At 46.4% G+C, this 16760-nt stretch overlaps 1 protein-coding gene across 13 annotated transcripts in view; it reads left to right on the forward strand.

Moving 5' to 3' along the window:
* The window catches only part of UBR4 (ubiquitin protein ligase E3 component n-recognin 4), a 158502-nt gene that overhangs the window by 28456 nt on the left and 113286 nt on the right, over positions 1-16760 (forward strand). For 10 of the 13 annotated variants that reach the window (XM_051858039.3, XM_089301426.1, XM_051858043.3 and 7 more), the window contains exons 12-18: positions 555-654; positions 787-924; positions 2337-2454; positions 3279-3466; positions 4362-4521; positions 4633-4718; positions 5191-5265. In XM_051858039.3, the coding sequence (XP_051713999.2) occupies positions 555-654; positions 787-924; positions 2337-2454; positions 3279-3466; positions 4362-4521; positions 4633-4718; positions 5191-5265 (865 nt within the window). The remainder of the gene's footprint in view (positions 1-554; positions 655-786; positions 925-2336; positions 2455-3278; positions 3467-4361; positions 4522-4632; positions 4719-5190; positions 5266-16760) is intronic. The other 3 variants (XM_051858041.3, XM_089301429.1, XM_008265791.5) reach the window with 1 other exon arrangement.

Consider the following 16760-nt stretch of genomic DNA (forward strand, 5'->3'; position numbering starts at 1 on the left):
AGAGAGAGATCGTCTATCTGTTGGTTCACTCCCCAGATACATAAAACGGCCAGGGCTGAGCCAGACCAAAGGAGCCAGGAGCTGCATCTGGGCCTCCCATGTGGGTGGCAGAGGCCCGAACACTGAGGCCATCTTCTGGTGCTTTTCCCAGGCCATTAGTAGGGAGCTGGATCAGAAGAGGCACAGCTGGGACATGAATTGTGCCCACATGGGATGCCAGGCGGTGGCTCTACCTGCTGTGCCACAATGCTGGCCCCTGTCCCCAAGGCTTTGAAATGATAGCTCCAATTACAAAACCCATTGATTGGGAAGAGTTTCTTCTGGGCCAGGAGTTCCTAACCTGAAGCCTGCTGATCCTTAGGCAGGCCACGGATGGGATTCAGTGAGTCTGTGACCTGAAATGATATGCAGATTTTGTGTGTGTGTGCACAGGGGAAGAGCTGTAGATGCTCACAGGGTTCTGTGAACTCAAAAATAGCAAGATGCATTGTGTCAGAGGTTGTAACTCATTGTTAATTATTTTAAGTTTTGTGTTTTCCTTTTTCTTTGTACAGGCATCAGGGATTTGGGGTGCTCTCAGTAATATTAGCAAACCATGCCATCAAGCTGCTAACTTCTCTCTTTCAAGACCTGCAGGTGGAGGCCCTTCACAAGGTGAGGAGGTCATTCTCAGGGAATCTGCATACTAATTGCTGGACCCTCTTCTGGGTAACTGAGTTTGGTCAAGTGACTTAGGTCATTCTTTCTGGCTGAGTCATTTCATTCACTCATCTTTTTTACCTTCAGGGTTGGGAGACAGATGGGCCCCCTGCAGTCCTGAGCATTATGGCCCAGAGCACTTCCATACAAAGGATTCAACGGCTGATTGACTCCGTGCCACTGACAAACCTGCTCTTGACGTTACTCTCAACCTCCTACAGAAAGGTGGGTTGTTTATTCAGAAGAACTTATAATATGTAATCTTTTTGAATAAGACTGATAATAACACCAAGACGTTTATAAATGGATATTTGTGATAATTTTCTTAAAATATTTTATTAAATATTTATTTATTTATTTATTTGAAAGAGTTACACAGAGAGAGAAGGAGAGGCAGAGAGAGAGAGGTCTTCCATCCTCTGGTTCACTCCCAAATTGGCTGCAATGGCCAGAGCTGAGCCAATCTGAAGCCAGGAGCCAGGAGCTTCTTCCAGGTCTCCCATGCAGATGCAGGGGCCAAAGGACTTGGGCCATCTTCCACTGCTTTCCCAGGCTATAGCAATGAGCTGGATCGAAAGTGGGGCAGCCAGGTCTTGAACCGGCACCCATACGGGATGCCGGCACTGCAGGCGGCAGCTTTACCCGCTATGCCACAGCGCCGGCCCTAAAAAGATTTTTATTATTTATTTGAAAGAGTGTCAGAGAAAGGGAGAGACAGAGAAAAAGAAATCTTTTCATCCATTGGTTTATTCTCCACATGGCTGCAACAGCCCCCAGGGCTGTGCCAGGTCAAAGTCAGGAGGCTGGAACTCTGTCTGGGTCTGCCATGTGGATGAGAGGGACCCGTGCGCTTGAGCCCTTTTGCTGCTTTCCTTGGCACATTAGCAGGTACTTGGGTTGGGAGCACAGCGGACAGAACTCACATTGATAAACTCCTGTTCCTCAGTGCTTGCCCTGTGGTAATAATTGTGAAGAGGAGAAGAATTCTTAACTGGTTGCCTGTAATCCTGACATTTTAATCTGTTGTTGATTATTAGTGTTGTGATATATGTGGCCGCTTGGTGGTTTGTATGATTGGCTTTCTAAAGCAAAAGCAAAGGACATACTTGGAGTGGGTACTGTGGCACACTGGGTGAGCTACCGCTTGAAATGCCTGTGTCCCCTGTCAGAGCATCAGTGTGGATTTCCAGTCCATCTTAATGCTAATGCATCGTGGGAGGCATGGTCCAGTAACTGGGATGGAGTTGCTGGCTCCTGGCTTTGGCCTGACTCAGCCCTGGCTGTTGAAAGCATTTGAGGAGTGAACCAGTGGGGGGAAAATCTCTCTCTCTCTCTCTCGCCCTGATATTCTGCCTTTCAATAAACGAAATTAAGCAAATAAATATTAAAGACAACAACAGAACTCTGAGGAAAGTCTGGAAGTCTTCCCTTCTGAAGTTCCCATTCATATCTGGTTGGGAGTGCGTTTGTGGGATAAAGCCAGCAGAGTCCTAAAGAAGAAAGTCTTTGGAGAAAGGCTTCTCAGATTTTGAATAAAAAGTGAGATATGGAGAAACGTTTTCATGGGCTGAATGAGGTTAAGCAGGATGGCTGCATTTTTGCAATCATTGTTTACAGAAGCTTTGCTGTCTTCCTAGGCTTGTGTCCTGCAACGGCAGAGGAAGGGCTCCATGAGCAGTGACGCAAGCGCCTCCACCGACTCCAACACTTACTACGAGGATGATTTCAGTAGCACAGAGGAAGACAGCAGCCAAGGTAGAGGCTGCTGTTTGCTTTGTCCAGGAGTGAGCTGCACAGGGCAGTGGGAGGTTTCCCAGAGGGTTACTGTTTACCGCTTTGTATCTGCCTAGCCTGCACCTTGATTGTGTGTGTATTCTAAAGTAGCATGTTATTTAAATAGAGCAGGTTGAACTACTGAGGTCTGAGTGATGTATACTACTTGCAGCCAAGCCCAGGTTGCTTCTCATTGCTTGTCCTCCAGAACCAAAATATATCTCAGCTGCTCAAATTTCTCCTCATGTAGACCCGTTTTGTGACCCCTGCACTGACTGAGCTCTTGTAGAAAATCAAAAGGTCACATGAGAGGTATTTCGTTTGGCTATTATAGATTCATAGCTTAGGGAAGCATAAATAGAGAAACTCATGACTTGTAATAGACGACAGGGCCAAACTAACATTCCCTCTGACGTAGTTTGGAGAGTGAAGAAGATAAATATCTTGGATCCCTGTGAGATATTGAGAGATGGGTGGTTCTTACATCATGGGGTTTACATTTGATAAGCATAAATTTACGTTTGAAATGTTTGGCTCATTTCCAGTAAAATGTGATTGTTTCTCTTCCTTTCCTGTGCTTCCTTTAAAAACAAAGCAGTTTTATTGAGGTATAATTTGTTATACAATCACTAAAATTCTCTCATGTATACATTTAGACACATTTTGATAAGTCTGTGTGACCTAAGCCCCACCACAATCAGGATATTCTTGTGTGCCTTTTGACCTAGCCACTTTTACAAAGCAAATCTATCAGTATTGAAAAAAATAAAATTCATATTTTTGTTGCTTTTTATTTCCCTATTCAGATGATGACAGCGAGCCTATTTTGGGGCAGTGGTTTGAGGAGACCATCTCTCCCAGTAAAGAGAAAGTGGCACCCCCGCCCCCTCCTCCACCTCCCCCGCTGGAGAGCTCACCTCGTGTTAAAAGCCCCAGTAAGCAGGCCCCTGGGGAAAAGGGCAACATTTTGGCAAGTCGCAAAGATCCTGAATTGGTAAGAGTGAATTTCTGAGGTTTCAGAGATGCGGATGTGGGGAGAAGGGATGTGGTGAAAAGCAGATCGTTTGCATGTTTTATAATTGGATAATTATATAATGTTTAGATATTTTTGCTTAGGACATAAATATATTGATAATGTTTCATTAAATAACTTGTACTCCTGGTATTGTTTCTCTGGTTGGTGGTTACTATCATAGCCTCTAGAATTAGAAGACAGAAAGTGGAGTCATTTGGTACAGTGGTTAAGATACTGGGCCAGTGCCGTGGCTCACTTGGTTAATCCTCCGCCTGTGGCGCCGGCATCCCATATGGATGCCGGGTTCTAGTCCCGGTTGCTCCTCTTCCAGTCTAGCTCTCTGCTGTGGCCCGGGAAGGCAGTGGAGGATGGCCCAAGTGTTTGGGTGCCTGCACCTGTGTGGGAGACCAGGAAGAAGCACCTGGCTCCTGGCTTTGGATCAGCGTAGTTCCAGCCATGGCAGCCATTTGGGGGGTGAACCAACAGAAGGAAGACCTTTCTCTCTTTCTCTCTCTCACTGTCTAACTCTGTCAAAAAAAAAAAAGATGCCCCCAATCTCATGTTGTAGCAGCTGGGTTAGAGTCCTGCCCATGCTTTTGATCCACATTCCTGCTAGTGCACACCTTGAGAGGTAGCAAGTGATGGATCAGAGTACTCAGGTCTCTGCTACCACATGAGAGAAGGGAGCTGGATTGGAGAAGGAATAGCCAGGACCTGAGCTGTTACCCATATATGTGATGTCGGCATTGCAGGCTGCGACTCAACCCGCTGTGCCACAGCACTGGTTCCGGCATCTTGTATTTCTTACAAATATTTGTGGTTTGTAGGAGCTTTGCACTCATAACTGATGTGAACTTTTATGCATTTCTTTTAGTTCTTAGGTCTGGCTTCCAACATTTTGAACTTCATCACCTCTTCCATGCTGAACTCTAGGAATAATTTTATCCGAAACTATCTGAGTGTATCTCTGTCAGAACATCATATGGCCACCCTGGCCAGTATCATCAAGGAGGTGGACAAGGATGGATTGAAGGGTCAGTGGATATGACGTGTGCCTGTGGGGATTTTTCTAGTGGGGCTTGGCTGTTGGCAGGGCAGTGTGCTATGTCAGCTGCAGGAATAATTGGCTTCCCTTTGTCTTCAAGGTTCATCAGATGAAGAGTTTGCTGCTGCTCTGTATCACTTCAACCACTCCTTGGTAACTTCGGACCTTCAGTCCCCTAACCTTCAGGTTTGTATGCACGATGACTACGTAGGCCAAGAGGCTTTTTTTTTAATTATTCATTTTTAATTTTTTGGGGGTATTTCTTTTTTTTAGATTTATTTATTTATTTGAAAGTCAGAGTTACACAGAGAGAGAAGGAGAGGCAGAGAGAGAGAAAGATAGGTCTTCCATCCGCTAGTTCACTCCCCAGTTGGCTGCAACGGCTGGAGCTGTGCCGATCCGAAGCCAGGGGCCAGGAGCTTCTTCTGGGTCTCCCACCTGGGTGGAGGGGCCTAAGGACATGGGCCATTTTCCACTGCTTTCCCAGACCGTAGCAGAGAGCTGGATTGGAAGTGGAATAGCCAGGACTCGAATTGGCACACCAGCCCCTAAATTTACTTATTTGAAAGCAGAGTTATAGAGAGAGAAGGAGGGATGTGGTGGGTGGGGGGTGGTTGGAGAGATAGTTTGATTTTCCATCTGCTGGTTCACTCCCCAGATGGCCACAACAGCTGAAGCTGGGCCAGACCGAGGCCAGGAGCCTGGAAGTCCATCCTGGTATCCCATGTGGCTGGTAGGAGCCCAAGCACTTTGGCCATCTTCTGTTGCTTTCCCAGGCACATTAGCAGGGAGCTGGATCAGATCGGAAACAGCTGAGACTCAAACTGGTGCTCATATGGGATGCCAGTTTTGCAGGCAGTAGCTTAACCTTCTGCACCCAAATGCTGGTCTTTCAGAACCTTTTCTACCAGCTCCTACAGGCTTTGGTTCTTCGTATTTGGGAAAGCTTGTAGGTCATTGAGTTGCTTCACTGGAAAACACATTGGGAGATTATTCTAGAGGTCTCTGTACTTTAATTAAGATAATTTCAAGAAAAAGTTAATGTTCCTGTTACCCCCAAGTCAGTAAGTGTAAAGAAAAGGAAAAACTCCAAAAAGAAACAAAAACTTCTAGTGATTATGCTAGTAGAAAAGTGAATAAGAGAACTATAAATAGCCAAAAGCCATAAGAAAATATGTTCAATGCCATTAGTAATTGATTGAAGATATACAAATTGCAATATTTGTTTTAAAAGAATTAAATTATAGAAAATGCTCTCATATACACTTTGACCCGCAAACCCACATCAAAAACATCTAGACCTTGATTGTGAATTTCCAGTCTTATGGTTTCTCTACCTTCTTAGGTAACTGGTGTCTTGCATTCTAAATCACAAGCTCCTCATTTCCTTAGTTCCATATGTAGCTATATTCCTTACATGAAGAACAGCTTATTCAGTTTTTTCTAGCTGGTGACATCATGCAGTGTGTAATCTTTTCAGGTCTTGTTTTTTTATTGTGTAACAATATCAGTTGCCAAGATCACCTTGTAAACTTCTGTAGTTCTTGTGTGGACTGTTGGATGATACCGTGTTTTGTTTATGATTGTACCACAGTATTCATCTTTTCCTTTTCTACTGATGGACGTTTGAATTGTGTCCGTGTTCATTGCTATTCCAGCAGCTCCGTGACCATTCCTGCGTGTGTCCCTGTTACACTAGACACGCGCTTCCCTTGCAAATGTGGCTGGGCATGGAATTGCCAGGTTGCAGAGTGCCAGACTGCTGTCTGCATGGCTGCACCTATTTTTAACCCAGCAGCAATGTGTCAGATCATGTGGATTCTCACCCTCTCACAGCATTTGGCAATGTCATATTTTTTTAATAACGATCAATTTATTTGAAAGGCAGAGAGAGGGGTTGGTGCTGTGGCATAACGAGTAAAGCCACCTCCTACAGTGCTGGCATCCCATACAGATGCTGGTTCGAGTCCCCATGGTTCCACTTCCAATCCAGCTCCCTGCTAATGTGTATGGGAAAGCTGTGAAAGATGGCCTAAATCCTTGGACCCCTGTACCTGTGTGGGAGACCTCCTGACTTCGGATTGGCTCAGCTCTGCCTGATGTAGACATCTGGGGAGTGAACCAGCGTATGGAAGTCCTTTCTCTCTCTCTCTCTCTCTGCCTCTCTGTAACTCTGCCTTTCAAATAAATAAATCTTTAAAAAAAAAAAAAAGAGAGAGAGAGATGGATCTCCCCAAATGCCTGCAACAGGAGGGGTTGGGCCAGGCAGAAACCTGGAGCCAGGAAGTCCATTGAGATCTCCCACCCTGGTGACAGGACCCAGAGGACTTGTCCCATCATCTGCTGCCCCCCCAGCCACATTTGCTGGAGGTTGGATCAGAAGTGAGGAGTAACTGTGACTTAACACAGACACTCCAGCCTGGGACCTAGGCATCCTAAGCAGCAACTTTAGGAATATAGTTGTTCTTCCCACCATACCTGGCCTCCCACCCACACTCCCATCCCTCCTCCTCCTCTCTCTCCCATTCCCAGTCCCATTCTCCATTAAGATTCATTTTTCTTTCTTTCTTTTTAAAATTATTTTATTTGAAAGCCAGAGTTATACAGAGAGAGAAGGAGAGACAGAGAGAGAGAGGTCTTCCATCCACTGGTTCACTTTCCAATAGATTGCAACGGCCAGAACCATGCTGATCCGAAGCCAGGAGCCAGAAGCTTCCTCTGGGTCTCCCACACACGTACAGGGTTCCAAGGACTTGGGCCATCTTTTACTGCTTTCTCAGGTCACAGCAGAGAGCTGGATCGGAAGAGGAGCAGCCAGGACTTGAACCGGTGCCCACGTGGAATGCCAGCACTGCTGGCGGTGGCTTTATCTGCTACACCACAGTGCTGGCCCCGAGATTCATTTTCAATTAACTTTATATACAGAAGACCAACTCTGTACTTAAAGATTTCAGCAGTTTGTGTGCATACTCACACACACACCCACAAAACTGTTTGAGAACAAGTTTTACAGTTAACTATTATAATACAACTCATTGAGGACAGAGGTCCTGCATGGAAAGTAAGTGCACAGTGAATCCTGTTGTTAATTTAACAATTAACACTCTTATGTATGATGTCAGTGACTACCCAAGGCTGTTGATATGAGCTGCCTAATCTGTGGAAGCCTTTTGAATCCACAAACTGTCAGTATTTAGCAATAATGACAATGACTTTTTTTTTCTTTTATTTATTTAAAAGTCAGAGTTACAGAGAGGCAGAGGCAGAGAGACAGAGAGGTCTTCCATCAGATGGTTTACTCCCTAGATGGCTACAACGGCCAGAGCTACGCCGATCTGAAGCCAGGAGCCTCCCCTCGGTCTCCTGCATAGGTGCAGGGGCCCAAGGAGTTAGGCCATCCTCTAGTGCTTTCCCAGGCTGTGGCAGAGAGCTGGATCAGAGTGGAGCAGCCGAGACTTGAACCGGTGCCTATATGGGATTCTGGCAGTGCAGGTGGCGGCCTTACCCGTTATGCCACAGCGCCAGCCCTGATAATGAGTTTCTTAAGATGTTAAAGTTAGTGTTCCTCAATCTTTAGTGTACCAGGGGATTCCTGGGAAGTTGAATAAAACTGAGTATTCCTAGTTGGAACCTTTCCTTTAATAGACTTTAATTTGGTAGGTCTCCAGTAGTTTGCCTTGAAACTACTTTGAGATTTTTTTTACTCTTAAGATTATTTCATGGATTCTCAGAATCAGGAAACAGCACAAAGGGAATGTTTATGCCTAGCGGGTAAGATGCTGGTTGGGATCCCTGCATCCCAAATTGGAGTGCCTGAATTTGAGTCTGGGTTCTGCCCTTGATACCAGCTTCCTGCTAATGTACACACTGGAAAATAGCGGATGATTACTGAAGCTTTTGGGCCCCTGGCCCTCCATGGGATACCTGGATGGAGTTCCTTGCTCCTGGCTCCAGGCTCCTGGCTCCTGGCTCCTGCCTTGGCTTTCCCTATGTGAGGAGTGAATCAGTAGATGGAAAATACCTCTCTCTCTCTCTCTCTCTCTCTCTCTCTCTACCCCCCTACCCCCCGTGATTCAGCTTTTCATATAGATGAAAATAAATACATTTTTTTAAGAAAGGAGAAACTACTTCAGTTGTATATAGCCTGCAGGACTTCTTAGACTGCATATTCAGTGTCGTAGTGCCCTGTCAAAGTTATCAGCTCCTTTCCCAGCTCTTAGTTTGTTTAGGGAAGCTTCAAATTTCATAGACTTTGGACTTTCCTGTCTAGACTCGCCCAAACAACACGGAAGTAGTATTTTTCTTTAGCAAATTGCAGTACTTAAAACTGCTATTATGACATTACTGTTTTAGCATTTAAAAAAAATTTCACAGATCTTGGTGTGGGTGTGCATCATGGTTACTGTTAACTACTGATGATATGGAAACATCCCTTTTCATTCTGTCTATAAACATGGGATTATAAATTCTTCCCCCAAATGTCTTTGCTATGATGGAAGAAAGTAAAGGATAGTATGTGTAATCTTGTCATCTGCCATTGAATTCCCTGACCTTGCATGTTCTTTTTTCCAAGCATGTGCAGTGTATACACACACACGCGCACATACACAATATCCTCCAAGGGGGTTTAATAAAGTGTATCTCAACCTGTGAAAGTAGACGATTAGAAGTTATATCTTTTTTTGTTGTTGTTGTTGACAGGCAGAGTGGATAGTGAGAGAGAGACAGTGAGAAAGGTCTTCCTTTGCCGTTGGTTCACCCTCCAATGGCTGCCATGGCCGGCACACTGTGGCCGGCACACCATGCTGATCCAAAGGCAGGAGCCAGGTGCTTCTCCTGGTCTCCCATGGGGTGCAGGGCCCAAGCACTTGGGCCATCCTCCACTGCACTCCCGGGCCACACCAGAGAGCTGGCCTGGAAGAGGGGCAACTGGGACAGATTCCGGTGCCCCGACCGGGACTAGAACCCAGTGTGCCGGCGCCGCTAGGTGGAGGATTAGCCTAGTGAGCCGCGGCGCCGGCCAGAAGTTACATCTTAAATGTTGTTTTCAGCTGTCAGGTCAGTAAAGGACTAGAATTCTCAGGAAGAACTGTAGGATTACTTGGTATCTAGAGAAGAAATTGAAAGTCATTGATGACTTTCAGGTGTCTTTAGTAGGTGAGCTTTCTGCTGAAAGACTGTGGGAGAGATATACTTAGTGTGGCCTCTCTGTTCTTTTCATGAATTTGTCTAATAATAGTAAGGTGGACAGGTAACTAAGTTCTTTTTGTTGTTACTGGTTGCTATGTTTCTTGATCGAAGTCTCTCTCACTACTCTCTTTAGTTGATATTAATGTCCTAGTAGCAAAGTACCCTGCTAAATATAGATGAAACAAAAATCCTATTGTCCAGGAATACAGTTTGGTAGGTACACAGATAAGTTATTGATTTTATTATTTATAAACATATTTATTCATTTGAAAGGCAGAGTGAGAAGGAGAGATGCAGATCTTTGATCTGCTGGTTCACTGCCCAAATGTCCACAATGGCACGGCCTGGGCCAAGCCAAACCCAGGAGCCTAGAAGTCCAACTGGATCTCCCACATGGGTGCAGGAGTCCAAGGACTTGGGCCACCTTCCACTGCTGTCCTAGGCCATTAGCAGGGAGCTGGATTGGAAATGGAGCAGCTGGAACTTGAAACAGTGTCCATATATGATGCCTACATTGCAGACTGAAGCTTAACCCTGCTGAGTCACAATACTGGCCCCCCAAAATGGTTAATTTAATATAGAATCTGCTGTGTGCCCATGTGCAAAAATGGAGTAGGAAGTGACAGAGAAAGGAGAGTGCTGGTGCTAGCACATGGAGCTGGGGAAGGTGGGCCTTTAGAGAAGCTGTGGCATGGGCCTGGGGGAGATGAGTACTGTTGGCAGGCCAAGTAGAGAATGAAGGGCAGAAGCCAGGAAAGTAGGGGCTGCATGATAGAAGGGTTTCACATGGACTGAGAGGCTACAGAGTACCTTGGAATTATAAAGATTATAAAGATTCCTGAGATCCATACAAAGGAACTGAAATCGTGGAGAGCCACTGGGCTGTGCTTCTGTAAGGTTAGTTTAGAAATAGGATGGACTCTGGGTAAAAAGGAAGTCAGTAACTGGTGTCAGTGAATTAGGACATGAAGGTGTTTATTTTTGTTTATTTATTTTTTGAGATTTGGAAGCAAGAAGAGAGTCAAAGACCCCCAGCTGGAGTGGCATGGAAGGGTACGGGGGATTTTAAGCACAGTTTTGGGAAAGAAAAAAACTTGACATTCTGTTACAAGGCAGGGACAAAACCCTTTGAAAGACTTGATTTGCAGTCTTTTACCCTATCTGGCTTGTTCTTGATGAAACAAAGAGCCATCTGAAGGGTGGGATAGGCAACATCACAGTAAACTGTGAGCGCTGAAGGGTGGAATCCCCACTCCTTTGCTCTTCTTATGGTGAAATTGGAAGCTTTCAAGGAGTGGGCAGGCATGAAAGTGTCTAAAATAATGCCTAGCTCAAAATCCCAATGAGATACCACCTCACCCCCGTTGGGGTGGCTGTTCCAGAAAAAGCCAGATTCAAAGTGAGTATTGGGGATGATACCTGTGCTTTGCTGGTGGGAAGGTCAAGTGATGTAGTCACTGTGGAAAAGGGACTTGGCAGTTCCATGAATAAATAACTGCATGTTATTCAGCAGTCCCACTTGAATACCCAAAAGGAGTGAATGCAGGGACTTGAGTGGATATTTGTATACCCATGTTCAGGTTCTTCAAGGAGAAGAAAACAAGTAAAGAAACATACATAGTAGTAGTATTCAGAACAGCCAGAAGGTGGAGACAACCCAAGTGTTTGCAGGCATTTAAATAGATAAACAAAATATGGCACATCCATCCAATGAATGTTGCTCTTACTCAAAAGGAAAGAAATTTTGACACATGCTGTCGCTCCCCCTCTTCGTGGAGGAACGACACAGGACCCTGCGCTGTTCTTTCGTCTGCTCGGCCCTCCCCGGGTTTGCTGCTGGTTCTTCCCGGGTTGGCTACTATCCCTTCCACCTCCGTGGAAGGGCAGTTCCCCCTGGCCACATTCCCCACTTCCGCAGGGGAGCGGCACACCGCCGGCCGGCTCTCTGGGGGCTGCACAGGTGTTCTTTCAGATGTTCCCCTTAGATGTTCCCCGGTGCATGTCGTCTCTCTCCTCCTTTATAGTCCTCCTCTGCCAATCCTAACTCGGCTGCCCACACGCCGAGTACGCTGCTCTCCTCCAATCAGGAGCAAGTCCTACAGTTTATTGATTGAACTGGAGGCAGCTGTGCGGAAGCTGTTTACTTCTCTCCCAGCGCCATATTGTGGGAGAGCAGATGCATAGAACAAGTCTTAATTCCAGTAACTCAGTCCAGTCCGGGCTGCTCCCCACAACATGCTACAACACAGTTGAACCTTTTCTTTCTCTTAGATTTATTTTTTATTTTACTTGAAGGGCAGAGTTAGAGGGAGAGACAGAGACAGAGCTAGGGCTGGGTCAGGCCTAAGCCAGGAGCCAGGAGCCTCTCTCAGGTCTCCTACATAGATGTAGGGGCCCAAGCACTTGAGCCATCTTCCACTACTTTCCCAAGTGCATTAGCAGGGAGCTGGGTCAGAAATGGAGCAGCTGTAATTCAAACTGGTGCCCATATGGATGCCTGTGTCACAGGTGGAGGCTTTACCTACTGTGCCACAATTCTGGCCCTGTCATGGCTGACTCTTGAACACATGATGCTCCATGAAGTTTCCTAGTCAAGGTAAATGCTGTGTGATTTCATTACATGAGGAACTTAGAGTAGTCATATGCATAGAGAGAGGTTGAATTGAAGTTCCCAGGTCTTGGGGGAGGGGAAATGGGGAATTTGTGTTTAACAGGCATACAGTTTCAGGTAAAGATGAAAAAAGGGTCCAGAGATAGATGATGGTGAAGGTTCCATAATAATCATATATGTACTCAGGTGCTACAGAACTGTGCATGTTAAAATGGGAAAATTTATCTTATGATATTTCTCCACAGAAAAAGCTTTTTTATAAGGTGCTTGGGAGGAGGGGGACAGGGGCTGTGGAATAGCAGGGAAAGCCTCCGCCTGCAGTTTAGGCATCCATGTGGGCGCTGGTTCAAGTGTCCCAGTTGCTCCACTTCCGAGCCATCTCTTTACTAAGGCTTGGGAAAGCAGTAGAAGATGGCCCAGGTCCTTGGGCTCCTGCACCCATGTGGGAGACCCGGAAGAAGCTCCTGGCTCATGGCTTCAGATCGGCGCAGCTTTAGCCATTGCGGCCATCTGGGGAGTGAATCAGCGAATGGAAGACCGACCTCTCTCTGCCTCTCCTCTCTGTGTAACTCTGACTTTAAAATAAATAAACAAATCTTTAAAAAAAAAAAAAAAGAAAAAGAAATGTTAGCTAGAATTATATGGGATTACGAGGAAAAGGTGAGATATGATATGGATAAAGGACTTAGTGCAGAAATCATGGCAAATTATTGAATGTGTTGAAGGTCATGGAGAGAAAAGAGTATTAATAGGTAATCATTGGGATTAAAACTAAGACTGGAGGGATGCAATTGTCATTGATGGAAACGAGTCAGGAAGGAGAGTTAGTTTGGTGGTAGGAAACATTGGATTTATTAAAAGAGAGAGAGAGAGATCTTCATCAGCTGGTTCATTCCTCAAATGGCTGCAATAACCAGGGCTACGCCAGGCCGGAGCCAGGAGCTTCTTCCAGGTCTCCCACATGGGTACTGGCACCCATATTGGATGTGGCATTGCAGGCAACATTATACCACAGTGCTGGCCGCTATCATCTTAAAAAAAAAAAAAAAAAAAAGATTTATTTTATTTGAGAGACAATATGACAGAGAGAAAGATCTTCCAACCACTGTCCTGACATGGCCAGGGGCTGGGCCAGGCCAAAGCCGGGAGCCTGGAACTCCATCTGGGTCTCCTACATGAGTGGAGGGACCCAAGTATTTGGGCCATCTTCTGCTGCTTTCCCAGGACTGCTGCTTTCCCAGGCCATTAGCAGGGAGCTGGATCAGCAGTGGAGCAGCCGGGACTCCACCTGATGTCCATATGGGATGCCAGCACTGCTGTCAGTGGCCTAACCTGCTACACTGCAATGCTGACCCCTGGATTCCATTTTATACCTTTTTTTTTTTTTTAAGATTTGTTTATCTATTTGATAGAGTTACAAAGAGGCAGAGAGAGCACTCTCATCCGGCTGGTTGACTCCCCAAATGGCCGCAGCGGCCGGAGCTGGGCCGATCCAAATCCAGGAGCCAGGAGCTTCTTCCAGGTCTCCCATGCAGGTGCAGGTGGTCCTTGGGCCATAGCAGAGAGCTGGATCAGAAGTGGAGCAGCAGGGATTTGAACCGATACCCATATGGGATACCAGCACTGAAGGCAGTGGCTTTACCCGCTATGCCACAGCACCGGCCCTAAAACCCTCACTTAAAAATATATTACAGGGGCCAGTGCTGTGGTATAGCAGGTAAAAGCTGCTGCCTGCAGTGCCGGCATCCCATATGGGCACTGGTTCAAGTCCCGGCTGCTCCACTTCCAATCCAGCTCTTTGCTCTGGCCTGGGAAAGCAATAAAAGATGGCCCAAGTCCTTGGGCCCCTGCACCCATATGGGAGACCTGGAAGAATCTCCTGGCTCCTGGCTTCAGATGGGTGCAGCTCTGGCCGTTGCATCCAATTGGGGAGTGAACCTGTGGATGGAAGACCTCCCCCCCCCACCCCCTTCTCTATCTGTGTAACTCTGACTTGCAAATAAATAAATAAATCTTTAAAAAAAAATGTATTACAAGGGTGGCCATTCCATTGTGGTGTAGTGGATTAAGCTGCTGCTTGGGTCACCCACATTTATTTTGTAGTGCCTGACCGAAGTCGTGGCTACTCTATGCTTATGATCCACCCTCCTGCTAATGAGCCTTGGAGGGAGTGGAAGGTCAATTTTCAAACCAAGAGATATGCATACATAAATATGAGTTATGAGTAACATATTATATCTACCTCCTGATACCGTCTTGTGTGTTGGAAGTGATCATGTTTGAGTAGTGCTTAGCTTAGGGCTAGGCCAGGAGTGACTATTCAATGTATGGAAACCACTCTTGAGATCTGCTATATTTTGAAGTAATATTTCCAAGGAATGGGGTCATCAAGGACGTTTTATAAGAATATAAATTAATTTGGCAGGCTTGGAAATTTATCCTGCATCCTGAGGTAACCATGATTTGTGTCTTCTGAAGCCAAGTGAGAAAGCACAGATTTGTCTGGTTTTCCGTTGGCATCCTGCTGATCTCTGTGTGCGTGTGTTTGAGAAGATAAGTTGTAGTTGAGATACAACAGAGCTCATTTGAAAGTGAAGCTCATTTGAAAGACATGCTACAACTGGAGGCAAAGAAGAATCTTGATTAGTTCTAGATGCCTTGACATCACACAGGCAAAATTTCCCTGCTAATATGGTTAATACAAGTTGTTGGATCTCCCCGTTTTGGGTTTTATGTGTATTATGTGACTGATTCTGAAAGAAAAACTGTCAATTATTGCAATTGCTTAAGAAGTTTTCTTTTGGAGATGGGCGTTGTAGCACAGTGGGTTAAGCTGCCACTTGAGATTTACGTATCCTGTATTGGAGCGCTTAGTTCAAGTGTTGGCTCCTTCATGCTTCTGATGCAGCTTCCTTCTAACTCACCTGGGAGGCCGCAGATGGTGGTCAGGTACGTGGCTTCCTGCTACCCACATGGGAGACCTGGATGGAGTTCCTGGCTTCAGCCTGGTCCAACCTCTGCTGTTATAGGCATTTGTGGAGTGCCTGTAATAAAAATTTATGATTAGTATTTTTAGTGAATCTCTCTCTCCCTCCCCCTCTTCCTCTAACACCATCTCTGTCAGTCTGCCTTTCAAATAAATAAAATCTTAATGTTTTAAAGAAGTTTTCTTTCTTTTTTTTATTTTTTATTTTATTTTTTATTTTTGACAGGCAGAGTGGATAGTGAGAGAGAGAGACAGAAAGAAAGGTCTTCCTTTTTTTTGCCGTTGGTTCACCCTCCAATGGCCGCTGCGGCCGGCGCATTGCGCTGATCTGAAGCCAGGAGCCACGTGCTTTTCCTGGTCTCCCATGCGGGTGCAGGGCCCAAGCACTTGGGCCATCCTCCACTGCACTCCCTGGCCATAGCAGAGAGCTGGCCTGGAAGAGGGGCAACCGGGACAGAATCCGGCGCCCCGACCGGGACTAGAACCCGGTGTGCCGGCGCTGCAAGGCGGAGGATTAGCCTATTGAGCCACGGCGCCGGCCAGAAGTTTTCTTTCTAAGGCACCAATTTTTCATGTTTTGTGTCTTTGGAAAATTATCCTGATTCTGCTGTTTAAATGCATTTCTCCCCCTTCAGAAGCTCATTTCATGGGGTTAGATTAGTAATTTTATTTTATTTTATTTTTTTTTATTTTTGGCAGGCAGAGTGGACAGTGAGAGAGAGAAACAGAGAGAAAGGTCTTCCTTTGCCGTTGGTTCACCCTCTAATGGCTGCTGCTGCCGGCGCACTGCGGCCCGTGCACCGCGCTGATCCGATGGCAGGAGCCAGGTACTTATCCTGGTCTCCCATGGGATGCAGGGCCCAAGCATTTGGGCCATCCTCCACTGCACTCCCTGGAAGAGGGGCAACCGGGACAGAATCCGGCGCCCCGACCAGGACTAGAACCCGGTGTGCCGGTGCTGCAAGACGGAGGATTAGCCTGGTGAGCCACGGCGCCGGCCAGATTAGTAATTTTTTTTTTTTTTTTTTTTTTTTTTTTTTTTTTTTTGGACAGGCAGAGTGGACAGTGAGAGAGAGAGACAGAGAGAAAGGTCTTCCTTTTTGCCGTTGGTTCACCCTCCAATGGCCGCCGCGGCCGGCACGCTGCGGCCGGCGCACCGCGCCGATCCTGTGGCAGGAGCCAGGAGCCAGGTGCTTTTTCCTGGTCTCCCATGGGGTGCAGGGCCCAAGCACCTGGGCCATCCTCCCCTGCACTCCCGGGCCACAGCAGAGGGCTGGCCTGGAAGAGGGGCAACCGGGTCAGAATCCGGCGCCCCGACCGGGACTAGAACCCGGTGTGCCGGCGCCGCTAGGCGGAGGATTAGCCTAGTGAGCCGCGGCGCCGGCCCAGATTAGTAATTTTTTATTTGTGCTTTTTTCCATGTTTCTGCAGACCACTTCTA

The sequence above is a fragment of the Oryctolagus cuniculus genome, chromosome 7, assembly GCF_051225735.1.
Source record: "Oryctolagus cuniculus isolate XC-2025 breed Fujian yellow rabbit chromosome 7, ASM5122573v1, whole genome shotgun sequence".
Lineage (NCBI taxonomy): Eukaryota > Metazoa > Chordata > Mammalia > Lagomorpha > Leporidae > Oryctolagus > Oryctolagus cuniculus.